We start from the raw sequence: 14607 nt of genomic DNA, 5'->3' as shown, positions 1-14607 counted from the left end.
TTTGTACTTTTCTATTAAACTGTTATGGAATATATTTTGAGGGATGCTGATAATATCATTTAAAACGGAAAACCCTACTGACAAAATCAACTAAATGAGTAGCGAAATTAGTTTTATCCTGCGCTACGTGAACTCATAGACACCTTCAAAGTATGATTTAATAATACTTAACAAGTAGTACTCGTAATAACGCCAAGTCAGACACTATGTGAACACTGTTTTCATAAAAATCCATGCAGGTATTCATATGATTGTATACGTTTAATATTGTAAAGCGTAAGAGTTTGTAGGCAGCGGTTATAGCCCAGTGGTTAGGAGCTCGACTTCAATTTCGGGAGACCGAGTGCGAATCCCAGCACGCACCTTTAACTTTTCTAAGTTATGTGCGTTTTTAAGTAATTAAAATGTCACTTGCTTTACAGGTGAAGGAAACCCCCTTGATGAAACCTGCATGCCTGAGAGTCCTCGATAGTGTTCTCAAGTGTGTGTTGAGTCCAACAATCGTAACTGGGCCAGCGTGGTGGACTACGGGCTTAACACCTTCTCATAGTGGCCCAACCCGGGTTTCGAACCCAAGACCACTTGATTATTTGTTGATCATGCTACTACTACACCAACGAGGCAGTTGTACCGTGGACGCCAAACATTATTTTTATAATTTCAGCATCAGATAAATATAAAAATCACCTCAAAATACCCTTAACTGTTAAACTGTACTATTATTTTTACATTAGTAAGTCAATGTGTTTCTGTTTTAATAAAACTTAATGTCTTGCGTAAACAAAACCACCACCAGTGTTATCGTTGATCTATACGTACGTTTTTTTTGTTTGCACAACTAATCTGTTTGTTGGTATGCAATGATATCTTTTTTTATAAAAAATATTTCATCATCATATCAACCCATTAATGGCCCACTACAGAGCACGGGTCTCCTGCCACAATCTACGCTTACTTCGGGCGATGTGTGTATTGTCGTAGTATATTTATTTATTTATTATTTACTAGCTGTTGCCCGCGACTTCGTCTGCGTTTGGTTTTGTTTTTTGGTGTGGCATTCAATTTAGTTGTAGTTAAAAAAAAAAAATTAAGTACTTAGTATCGCTAAGCTTTAAATGAGGAGTTCTGTCCTCTATCTCCAACCAAATTCAGATCTACACAAAGTTTGAGGAAAATTAAACACATACTGTAACCTCTATGGTACAAAAATAATTATTTAAGTCGGTTATAATTTGTGGTAGTTATGGTGTAAAATCTTCAAACACTTTCAATCCCTCTCTCAAAAGAACCGACCTTAATGTCGGAATAAAAAGTATCCTATATTACTTGTAACACTTCCAAGAATATGTGTACAAAGTTTAAAGAGGATCGGTTAAGTAGTTTTTGCGTGAAAGCGTAACAAACAAACTTACATTGACATTTATAATATTAGTAGGGAAGTAGGGATGGGGATTCTTCGAAAGAGCTCATTCATGTCAAAATCTTACTCGCCTTTCGGGGGTCCGAATAGCACGACGTCCATCGCTTTGAGGGCCAGTTTCTGCTTGTGAATGGGATCCTTGATGCCCAGCACGTTGCTCAAATATTGCATGTTGTTTACTGCCAATCTAAAACAACAATCATTGTATCAATTTAACTGAAAGCTAAACAAAATGGTCCACTACAGGGCACGGGTCTCCTCCCACAATTAGAAGGGTTTAGGCCGTAGTCCACCACACTGGCGCAGTGCGGATTGGTGGACTCCACACACCTTTGAGATCATTACGGAATATGGAGAACTCTCAAGCATGCCAGTTTCCACACGATGTTTTCCATCACTGTTGAGGCAAGTGATATTTAATTTAAATACATAAATAAATACACTACGATAAATATAACACAAAACACACATTGCCATTTAGTACCAAAGTAAACGTAGCTTGTGTTATGGGTACTAAGATGACTGACCAATATTTTTATGAATAACTAACTGTCCCGGCGAACTTGGTACAACGGATCTTTTTTTTTTGATGAATGTTATATTTTAATACTTATTATCCTATTCTGGACTAAGAGAAATCCAAAAAATCAAATATCATAAAAATTAGTCTTGAGTTAAAATGGTGTAACTAACACAACTTCCTTTTAATATATATAGATGTACAAAATACTTATAATATACTTACAGATAAACACCCCGACACTGAAAAACATTCATTTTCATCACACAAACATTTTCCAGATGTGGGAATCGAACCCACGGCCTTGCACTCAGAAAGCAGGGTCGCTGCCCACTGCGCCAATCGGCAGTCGCTACCACCGCTTCATCTATATCTTACTCAGGGGTATGGTATTAATGATAGGTAATATAATTCCAAGAAACAAGGCGAACGCGTTCCTTATAAAAAGCATTTAATAACAGTCGAGGGCTCTGATTTCTGGCGTTCGGATGAAAGCCTAGTTCAAAAAACCCACCAAAGTTCGAAACGTCATGCTGAGCCGAGGTCCGTTCATCCTCGTTAGTGGCACAATTGGTCCCTTCATTCCGATGTTGGCGAGCCCTGGGGCTGTTCCCATGTGTAGGTTTCTCGCTCGTCCCAACCTTACAAACCTTAAGGTGGTTATCGGTCCTTCCGAAAAATCAAATAAAAAATACTCGGGCAGCCATTTGTTTACCAGTCGACGAGCGAGCAACATTGTATATATTCACCCTTTTGTTTTGTTATATTGAAATAATTTGTTATATCTAATTAAAACAAAATTGATTATTTTGTAGTTCGGTGACCTGTTTCTTTTTTTGTTTTAATTTATCTATGAGTGTTTAAGATTAGTGATGCTTTTTAAAGGAGCTGTCCAGAATCTCTGTCCTAATGTACGCATCAAAAGTGCCACCTATGTGCCTACTTATTTTTGATTATGACTTTTAACACCTTTCAGAATGAGCTTGTATTTACCTTGGCAATGTAGCACCGGTGACGCGATGTTGAACGAAAAGGGTTTTGTACTGGGGCAGGTCCACAGATTCCGAAAGCCATTCTACTGTCTGTTCTACAGTCCAGTTGTGCACCTAGAAGAGAATTAAAAAGTTTTATTTTTTTATTTGAATAACTTATAAAATAACAATAAAATAAAACTATGGGTAATATTTAGTAATATTTTTAATAAAAATAATATTTTTGTTAGAAGCCTTCATGTACTGCTGGCAAAAAATAACTTACGAGTAAGTTAGTTTATTAATCAACTAGCTGTTACCCGCGACCTCATCCACGTTTGGTTTTGAATCTAAACCATATTGTAAGTGGTGTACTCTTGTAAAAAAAGATAGGGTGTAGTTCTAAAAAACATTTTTTTCAATATAGTTTTGTTTACGTTTTGTCCTTACATATTTTAAACTCGCTATAACTTCTACATTAAATGTTGGATTGGAATGAATTAAAATATATTTTACTGCTATATATTACAATCATTATCATCAACCAATAACTGGCCAAGCACAGGGCACGGGTCTCCTCTCACAGTGAGAACGGGTTAAGGGTGTAGTCCATCACCTTTGAGAACATTATGGAGAACCCTCAGGCATGCAGGTATCCTCGCGATGTTTTCCTTCACCGTTGAAGCAAGTGATATTTAAATTGCTTAAAACGCACATAGCTCATCATTTACTATCAAGCCAGTTAAATTGTGGAATGATCTTCCACGTGACATTCGTTACGCTAAATCACACAGTATTTTTAAGACTCGTCTAAAGAATTATTACTTAACGCTGTAAGTATGATTATTATAATCCACATTTACTTTCTGTACCGTTAACATTATTATATACAGTTTTAGTATTATTTATGTTACCATATAGTATTTTATTTTATATATGTACTGTTTTTGTAATTATTAATATGTATGTATATTCTTAGAATTGTGTGCACCGCTATAAGGATCCTCATAATGGTTGCCTGGAAGAAATCACTATAAGTGATAAGGCCGCCTTTGTAACACAAATTTAATTGACTTGTACCTTTGTTGTTTTTTCTCTTTTATTAATTTTTTTCTTGTGTGCAATAAAGTATTTTTGATTGATTTGATTTAATAGCTTAAAAAAGTTACAGGTGCGTGCTGGGATTGATTCGTTTGTTTGTACCCAATAGGCTCATGAAAGTACTAGACCGATTTTAACCATTTTTTCACAAAAGCTAAACTATAATGGTAATAGGTTGATATGATGATTGTGATGAGGGTTGACAACGAATCCGCCTACCTGGCGCAACGGTGACCGCTGTGAATTTAAGTAGGAGGGTTCGATTCCCTGCAGGGGAGTTTATAATTTCTGAATCTTCTTTCTGGTCTGGCTTTGCCGTTGCTCGTTACCACTAAGGTTAAGTTCCGGTGCGAGTGTCGCGTAGAAATCTTTTGGTGGTAAGACTACGATACTCCCTAGCAGGTTAGCACGCTACCATCTTAGACTACATCATCACTTATCACCAGTTGATACCGCAGTCAAGGGCTAACTTGTAGGGGAATTAAAAAAAAATGATCACGAAGTGCTCACCTCAGAGCGCAGCCAAGCTTCCCACAGCTCCTTGACGGAGATATGCATGTCGTCATTGTGATGGAAGGCGCGCTGCCGCTTCTCGTAGCCACTGTCGTACTGCAACTCTTCGCGGAGGAACTGGAATATGAGGACTTTGGTTAGTCAATCTTCTGAGACTCAATAATGGTATCCTTGTATACGCCAGCTAATGGCAATACACTGCGACTGCGTTATTGATATTAAAATGGCATCTATGTAAACGTGTGTATTATGCAAATAAGGATCTTTTTTATTCTATTATATTCTATTCTAGGCGACGGCAGGATTTCTGCTGTTCAAGTCATGCTACTAGTGCTTGATTACAAACATGCTGATCTCAGTCAGATCATTATTAAGTATTGTGGTCTTATATGCAAATTAAAAAAACTTGTAACTACGTATATGGCAAAAAAGGTAAAACTACAACATAAATGTTACGTTATATGTTATGTTATTCGAGTTTTTTATTTTTCGTTTAAAGACCTTTGAATATATGTTACCAACCTGGGTGATGGATGGGTGATTATAAGTAGATAAACGCTACTATTGCTGTAACCAGTCTCAGCCAGCACTCAACATTAGCGGCCAAGTAAACTTCATCATCAACAATATGAATAGTATGGAAAGAAGCATGGAAGCATGGTAAACATTAAAAAGCAAGACAAAATAAAAATAAAAAGAAAACGTAGCTAAGTGTAGGATGTTACAGTTACATATCACCATTCTGTGACATCTCTTGTCCATTTTCCATTTCTATCTCTTATCATATTGTCCTGTCCAACGCCATTTTAGCCTTCCTATGTTTTCAGGACGGGACAATATGATGAGAGATAGAAATGGAAAATGGACAAGAGATGTCACAGAATGGTAACCGAGGGAATGAAAAAAGAAAAAGGTGGAAAGAAGATGTAAAAGAGGTGGCATGACCAACGTGGCGCAGAACAGCACAGGAGAGGACAGTGTGGAAGACTCTGCAGGTGTAGCAAAGGCAGGAGACAAAAATTATATCTCCCAATTATGTCCCCTGACAAGGGATATAATTTACGTGTCCAACTGCTTAAGCACGGGAACATTTAATAGGAGCCTTGCTGCAGGCTTGCCTATGTCATAGGACAAGCTGATACAAAGTCAGAATAAAGGCTATGATTTTGATTTTTCAACTTACATCATCACTCTCGCTGAGGTCAACGTTGCCGTTCGCGTCGTCGTCGAGCTGGCGATGCAGCTGGGTGATGGCTTCCAGTCCCGCGTGGTCTTGGAGGCACAAAGCGTCATTGTTGCACGCTTCTAGTAATACTGGAAACAAGAGAAACTAAATGAGTTCTATGAAATTTAATAGCGTTTTCTGAAGCTTTACTTTCAACCTTAACTTCATTACTAAAACCAGGGGCAGTAGATAGATATGTTGAGGACCGATGACAATACACGAATTTGATAAGATTATTCCATTTTATTATATGCAAAATAAGATTTTTGGCAGGAATGATGTTAGTTTTAATTTCCAACCATTATCTTTAACCGATTTCTCTAATATTAACATATTTGATGGTGAATGGTTAACCGATTAATTTTGCTCTAATAAAAATAGCGCTTTTATAAATAAACTAAACTAAAAGGTAGAAATTAGTTTGGTCTTTGATACTAAGCGTGTAATTAAGATTTTTTTGAAGTGGGTTTTCTAATACTTTGAATCTGAAGAAGTTGTTGAGGTAACCATCTTATGTAAACAACTTTTCTATTTAAATTGCTTTGGTGGAGACTAAAATCTAAAAAACACACTAAGTGAAGACGATACAGGAACCCAACGTTTACAAGGTAAACATAACAAATGACTTCGTAGCATTTAAACTATTCAAAGCGTGCTACTTATTATTCTATACTACAAGTCGTTTACTGCAACGAGGAAAGTCTGCCAAGGATAAGAATTTAGTGGAAATTCCACTTGAGGCTTCGTTTTTGCCAAATTTAGAAGGAAAAAATGTTTGTTTTCCTCGTTTAAGCAATTTGCAAAAAGAATATCTACGACGGATACCTCTATTTTGAGGTTGTTTTTCGTTTATATTATATGAATAACTAGTGTTACAGTCAATTTATAAAGTGGGTAAATAATTAAACTTTTGATAACTATAAATTCATATTTGATTACCAACCAATGTTCATGATATTGAGTTGGTTGGTATTTCGATATGATTACGACTGCATTATCGATGTACCTCAGTCCTACATTGACTCGAACGATGCAAAGATACTTCCGGTGTCTTAGCCGTTTATCACTAGCTATGGTGTTAGGATAACCTGAGAGAAATACGCCCTAAATATACCCTACTATTCTTACGTGTAAGAAATCCTGTTCTTGAATGAAAATGTAGTAAGTAACTGAGATGTACGCGTTCGAAGATGTACACAAACACACACGCTCTTCAGTTTATTTATACTATTAATATTAGTAAATATAGATAACAATTAATAATATACTTCACCTAAAGCGATGGTTTTATATAACTCATCGCTTTCGGAACGAATATATTATATCAGGTTGGAGACAAATGGTAACCATCTTATTTAAAAACCCAAGGATGGATCTTTAGACGAGAGTCTTAGCCAAATCATGTTCATGATTATGTCAGATTTCCCGCTGCATGGAAATCTCGGAGAAAATGAAAACTCCCTTAAATAATGTATAGCGGCCAAGGTACAGACTGAAATGAAGAAATTCAGAAAACACCGCGGACATTCTGACCTAAAAAAAATCTCACTTGCCTCTCCTACCAGAATCTGGGTACGCCCATGGCGAAATCCAAATTTTTTTGTGGCAGGTCTACGTATGCATTTCCGCACCGAACCCGCCTGTAAGACTATAATTTTTTTTTGTTAGATAAGATAGCGAAATAAAATATAACATCATTGTTTATCTTTATAAATAAAATAAATTGACATAAAACGCAATCCGTGTAAGATAACGCATATCAGTCAAAGCGAGGGTCGTGTTTGTTTATTTATCTTAATTTACCGCCCACAGTGGCGAGCAAACAAACCACGTAAATATTATAAATATACAATTAAATAATTACCTCTTACTTGAAGCTGTGATAGCCTAGTATAACGGTAATAGGGTAGTGGTTAGAGCTTCGGCCTCCCTTTCGGAGAGACCGAGTTCGATCTAACCTCTAACTATTCTGATTTCTGAGTTATGTGCGTTTTTAATTCAAGCAAATGAAATATTACGTGCTTTACGGGTGAGAGGCGTCGTGAGGAAGCCTGTATGCCTGAGAGTTCTCCATGATGTTTTTAAAGGCCTGAGAAGTTGCTAATCCGCAATTGGCTCGCGTATTGGACTAAACACTTCTCATTCTGAGAGGACCTGTAGTGGGCCGTTGTATAATGATAATGATGATAACTCTGATTTGTATACCTACCGCTGTACTCCACAAACAGACAGACTTGACGTTTCAACAGAGCTTATAAAGTAGGCCGCCTACCTGATATAAATGAATTTTGATTCAAACTCGTTCAAATGTGTTACTGCAATTTAATTTTTAATTTATACCAACTTGTAGTGTCTCGATCAAATGTTCCAAATTACTACTAGCATGATACTGAAATAATGTGAGCATGCTATTTTTTTTTTACGATAGAGACATCGACATCTGGGGCCAAAGTAAGCGTAGCTTGTCCTCTGGGTACCAAGATGACTGATGAATATTCTGGACCAACACATAATTATAAGAAGCAACGGCAATCACCAAAACATAGCAATAAACCATTCAATAAAGGCGATAGTTAAGTACGATAAGTAAGAGGTGCATAGTTAGGTTTTAACAGCGTACAGTGGCGAGGCTTTTGATAAAGTCAAGCATGGATGGTATAATTAACCTTTAAAAAACGATTTAAATTGTGGTCAGAAAGATAAGCATCAAAAACGTTACTTTGATGCTTATCTTATATTTTATATAATGATTTTAGATAAGTGACTAATAATTATTATTTATTATTTATTATTATTAAACTCTTTATTTGTATACCACAACATTTAAAATATAACAAAAACAGAAACAGCGAAAGAAGTAGTAATACAAAAGGCGGCCTTATCGCTTAATAGCGATCTCTGCCAGACAATTATGTCCGTTATTAATAAAATCAATTCAATCAAAAATCTTCCATACGAATATTACGGATTAGTATGTTTATTTATTTGTTGTAGGCACTTGGAATTATCGCGGCTTACTTCAGCCAGGGGTAGAAGATTCTGGAAAATGAGCTATAAATGAGACACACTGGATAGATAGCGGTTATTTTCTCACTGAGACAAACTTCGTTTACTTCTCTGACAATCATGATACAAGAAAGGCCACGAACGCTCTGAAAAGAGCGAACCGACTAAAAAGAAGAAACGAAATTAACAAGTATAAAAGTAGATCACTTTCATGGTTTTTTTTGTAAAGAACAATTATGAGTAATACTTTAAGACTACTTATTTTTTTTTACTTTAAAACATTTGTGTATGTTTGATTAGGAATTTTGAAGTTTTAAGGCATTAAAATTTATAGGTAGGCAAGTAGAGGTATTTATCCTCTTAGTGTTTCTTGAAAATCAACCTTTAAAATGTGTAGAATACGGAATGACAGTAAGCATGGTAAAATTGTATTAATAAAGACCGACTTAATAAACTTTCATCGTCTGTTTAACCTCTCATTTGAAATTTAATAATTCCTAATACTTGCAGTATACATACATACAATTTTAAGTGACGGCGTAAATATCAATCAATTTATATCGATAACACTTGAAAAATTACGGACTTTTTTATCCAATTTATACACATATTCAAACCTCATATCAGTTATATTTAGCAAAGTTACATTTACCCTATCTAAAACAAACGATGATGGTACACATTTGGCGACTAGGAACTCTGAATGCACAGATAACGCCGCGCCGGCAAGAATCGCAGCAAAAATACTTACTTACTAATTGGCTGAAAAAAACTCGACAGTGTTTACGTAACGTTTAGTAACATGTGAGTTACCATACACACCATGTGTATATTCGTTACTAAATATTCCTAAACAAGCGCGAGTAGGTCGGTGGTTTCCATTAATAAATTAACATCAAAGCGTGAAAATTGTTGAAAATTGCATATTATTTTCCTCTTATAAAATTAGGATGAAAGGAAAAAAATCACTAGCGTATTCATGTATTGTTTGTTTACTGACATTAATCATCAGCGAAGAGTTATGTTCCTACCTATGAAAACACGAGTGAATTCAAATTCAATTTGAATCGTTAAATCGGTCTGTCTGTCTTTTGTCTGTCTGTTTGTTTGACTGTCTGTTTGTTACTCTAACATTGGTTTGGAAGTTAGATTCTACAGAGAAGAAGCCTGTTTAAGACTTAGTAGTTGCTCTTTTCCAACATCAGTATTCTATCTTGGGGTATGTAAGAGAGCAAGTATAGTACCTACCTACATTTTATGTAATGAACGGTACTCATCAATGAAGTACGCCATTATCTGTATTATACAATTTACCGATTTTACCGGAATATAATATGGGATTTTACCAGCATGCACCTGCCAAGATTATCATCAAATTAGACAGTATAGTCCCTATAGCAATCATTATAGTAATAGAAGTTTAGTTTCCTATAGCATTTTCTCGTATGCCTTTGGTTACCTGGAAGAGATCACGATATAGCGATAAGGCCGCCAAATTGTACGTTTTACCTTATTGCGCTATTGTATATGTATCTCTGTGAATTTTCTCTGTGGTGTACAATAAGTGTATTCATTCATTCATTTTAGTATTCGTGTCTCGTTCGTATCTCGCGTGGGTCACGGCTCGTTCTCGCGAAGATCTAGCATAAATCTTCAAATCATTCTTTGGTTTGGAACGTTCAACACCGACTCAGATCAAGATCTATCTCGATGGTGATGTTATGACCGTAACTCTGTATAAAGTTACAATTGCGAGATTGTGAGATGACGGGGATATCAAGACTATCTTGATTGATAAATTGAGTGCTCCATCAAATAGCTTGCAAGTTAAATTGACTGCCCCATTTCGTATTTATGTTAGTGAGTACTCAAGTGAATTACCTCTTTAGGACGACCCATCTATCTCCCTGTAGTTAAGTTTCGTGAGTCTAGCGGTTAGTATTTTCGCCTACAAGGGGCTGAGTTTGATTCCCGGGTTCGCGTTGTTTTTAGCTCGGAATAAATGTTATTTGTCGGCCGATTGGCGCAGCGGCCAGCGACCCTGCTTTCTGAGTCCAAGGCCGTGGGTTCGATTCCCACAACTGGAAAACGTTTGTTTGATGTACATGAATGTTTTCCAGTGTCTGGGTGTTTATCTGTACTACTTATGATATAAGTATTTATGTATATTATTCACAAAAATATTCATTCGGCTAGATAGCGATGTGTGTATTGTTATAGTTTATTTATTAATTTAGTTAATTGTCCACCCTTGTGCCTCAGGAGAGTAAGCTAAGCCTAAAGTTCCAGTTTATTCTTACTAAGGTGAAAAAATAATCGTTAATAGCTCGCCGTAGGTCCTACCGCAGCAGAAGTAGCTTATTTCTTTTAGTATTGGCTCTTCCAGAGATTTTAGATAATAAATTATATTCCTTATTATATTGACATCACATTCACAGGGTTAGCCATTTAAAGGCGAACACTAAATGCTGATTTCGCTTGTGAAGTAATTAAAGCCGAAACAGAGACCTAACAGGAAAATTAAAGAAAAAAAAAGCAGAATATCAAACCGTCCAGTGCTACGTTTACACAACCAAAGACAGACAGGCAAATCATTCCAATTGAACCCCTTTTTTGCTTCCAGGTTTCATAAACAAGAATATGCGTTTGGGGAACAACAGGAATGATGTGCTGTATTCTACTCTGGCCATCGTAAAAAGCCACATTTGACTAACACATTATTTCATGAAAAAAGTTGTCACAAATAAAAGACAAAAAATAATTGAATTAAAACAAGTTTTTATATACTTGCACGGAGAGGCTTAACTGGTAGAAACCGTCACGTAAGGAAAAAGCGTTTTGCCTTTTCCTTACGTGACGGTTTCTACCAGTTAACTCCTACCGTAATCAGCGATAAAGAACTTCGTTCCAATAACCAAGCGAAACGTTTATTTTATCTCTTACACCTAATGGAAAATTAATTCCTCTCACGCAGACGTAGAATTCTTAATTATCTAACCTTAATTATTATCACCTACCTTATCTGACCTCTTTTCGTTTACTGGCAGACATAATGGCAACAAACTAATACCAAACATATTATCCACCGCTTTTACGACGGAAACGTATTTTAAGTAACGTAACAATAATCATATAGTAGCCTAGCGTTGGTTTTTGTTTGACTTGAATTAAGAACACACAAAACCCTCATCAGCCATTATTGAATGCAGTGCATTGTGGCCAAAAAGCGTGCGTGACCCGCTCAGATCTCACTTCACACACTGTGAATGATGCTAGTTCACAATATTTTCCCATTTTCCCATTTTCCTCATTTTATGGTAAACGTTTAGAACTTCAGAGGTGAAATAATTACTATCAACTGCTACAGTGACTAGCCGCATGTTCGAGTACTAAAGTGGAGTGGCATCAATATTAGTCGCGTACACGGTCCATATGATCTTAGTTCTGTGCTATGACCGTCTCCAGGCGACCTTAATGCTTATCCCATCGATGTCACTTTAGTTGCTAGCCCGATAGTTTGGGTGTATGTTTGTTACTGAATAACGCCAGAACGGCGTATCGAATTTGGATGAAAATATGCACCGAGATAGATTACAGTCTGGAATAGGACATAAACTACTTTATATTCCAAATAAAAACGTGTGTGTGCTTATGTGCACGCGTTAGAAGTTATACTCCTTTAGCGTAGCGAGATAAAAATTTAAAATATATTCAAATATTTCATCTTTCCCCTATTCTACGTTTTTAGAAAAGGGCGTAGTAATACATTGAATTAAAATTTTATTATAAAGCAATGTCAGTTAGTTAAATAAAGTTATTTATATATATACTTATTATAAAACTGTAACTGGAAGATTTCTTTACATTTAATATATTTTGAAAATTTTGATCGGGGGATTCTTTATACTCGACTAGCTGTTGCCCGCGACTTCGTCTGCGTTTGATTTTGTTTTTTTGATCAGTTTAGTTGTTTTTCTTAAAAAAAATTAAAGTGTTCAGTGTCGCTAAGCCTTAAATGAGCGGTTTGCTGCTGAGTTCTGTCCTCTATCTCCAACCACATTTAGATCTACACAAAGTTTGGCAAAAATTAAACACAAATTATAACCTCTATACTTAGTCCAAAAATAATTATTCAAATCGGTTATGAATAGTCGGAGTTATGTTGTAAAATCGTCAAACACTTTCATCCCTTCTCCCAAAGGAACCGAGCTTAATGTCGGGATAAAAAGTATTCTATATTACTTCTAACACTTCCAAGAATATGTGTACAAAGTTTCATGAGGATCGGTTAAGTAGTTTTTGCGTGAACGCTTAACAAACAAACTTAAATTGACATTTATAATATTACTAGCCGTTTCCAGCCCGCTTCGCTGGGCGAATTGAAAAAGGAAATAAATTACATTTTATGTTTCATTTTTATTTATTTTTTTCATATTTTTATTATTCTCCTTTTTTTTTATTTTTGTATGAACATAAATAGGCCCCGCGGATAGAACTGTAAGCATCGATATTGTTTAGACTTACTCAAATTCCAAATTCCATCGATTTAGCCTGTATCTTTCATCCAGGTGATTTTTCTCACTAATATTAATTGTAACTTTCAATGTGCAATCATTATAACATTTCCGTGCCTTTACTACATAGCAAAAGTAATATTCCTACCAAGTTTCACGTTTCTAAGTCTTATGGTTCCCGAGATTTCGTGGTGAGTGAGTGAATAGATGGGAATTCTTCGATTATCATCGAAATTTTTAACATTTTATCGGGCTTGTTTAAAATTTTCTTACATACAAAACTTTCTCCTGACAATTCTGAAGATAAAAAAAGCCCAATTGGTCCAGCCGTTCTCCACTACCGTGAGTAGATTCTTAGCTGAACGTAAAAAACCATAATCCGTTTAATACACTCCATGAAAACAAAAGAATCAAGAGAAAATGCTTATCTTTTGTTTTTATTAGCGGGATAAATGTTCATAAAAGTAAAACAGCAATAAAGAAATGAAGGAATGTTGGAATTCAAAAAATAGATAGCCATAAACCATCTAGGAAAAATTTCGCATCGAATGGTGGTAGTTTCATGTCGATACGATCAGTGGTTTAGGCGTGATTGAGCCTCAAACGAAGACCATTTTCATTATATATATATAGAAAGATAGATAGAAGATAGTAGGGATAGGGATAGTAGTGATACTGAGTCCAAAACAGATTTTTATTACATTTTTGTCTGTCTGTCTGTCTGTTTATTTGTCTGCCTGTCTGTCTGTCTGTCTGTCTGTCTGTCTGTCCGGGCATCACGTGAAAACTACTGAACGGATTTAAATAAAATTTGGTATAGTCATAGCTGATATTTCGGGTCAACATATAGGATACTTTTTATCCCGATAAACAATAAGTTTCCTCCGGGAAATGGGATGAAACTTTTCATCAATTTTACTTCATAGCTCCGTTAAATTTGAACGGATTTTAATAATTCTTTTTTTATTTGAAAGTGTATACTGATTACTGTCAAACATGTATTGTTTTTAAGGACAAATAACAGCAAGTCGCAAGGCATATGGATCAACGGCCGAAGACATGCGTACCGTTCTTCTAATAATATAAATAAGACTCATTATCGGACAATCAAAATTAAAATTTGAGATTTATATACAATTGAATCAATTGAATCACCGGAATGCGCCTGCAGACTTTGAAAATTAAAAGTGTACATTGCCAAACCTTGTAGCTAACTTTCGTGATAGGTTTTGTTTTTACAGAATAAGCGATCGACGTAAGACAATAACATCTATTATCACTAGTATGTTATAATAATAAGCAAAAAATACTTTCGCATTTATTAAATTAAGTATGGA

The 14607-nt window shown here is 35.7% G+C and overlaps 1 protein-coding gene across 3 annotated transcripts in view; it reads right to left on the bottom strand.

Moving 5' to 3' along the window:
* LOC120625469 (stromal interaction molecule homolog) overlaps positions 1 to 14607 on the bottom strand; it is a 64689-nt gene that overhangs the window by 34465 nt on the left and 15617 nt on the right. For all 3 annotated transcript variants that reach the window (XM_039892556.1, XM_039892558.1, XM_039892557.1), the window contains exons 2-5: positions 5709 to 5839; positions 4523 to 4642; positions 2934 to 3046; positions 1492 to 1607 (exon numbers count right to left, since the gene is read on the bottom strand). In XM_039892556.1, the coding sequence (XP_039748490.1) occupies positions 1492 to 1607; positions 2934 to 3046; positions 4523 to 4642; positions 5709 to 5839 (480 nt within the window). The remainder of the gene's footprint in view (positions 1 to 1491; positions 1608 to 2933; positions 3047 to 4522; positions 4643 to 5708; positions 5840 to 14607) is intronic.

Source organism: Pararge aegeria, chromosome 7 (genome assembly GCF_905163445.1).
Source record: "Pararge aegeria chromosome 7, ilParAegt1.1, whole genome shotgun sequence".
In the NCBI taxonomy this organism is placed as follows: domain Eukaryota; kingdom Metazoa; phylum Arthropoda; class Insecta; order Lepidoptera; family Nymphalidae; genus Pararge; species Pararge aegeria.
Note: the sequence above shows the minus strand (reverse complement) of the source record. Positions and strands in the feature narration are given on the sequence as shown.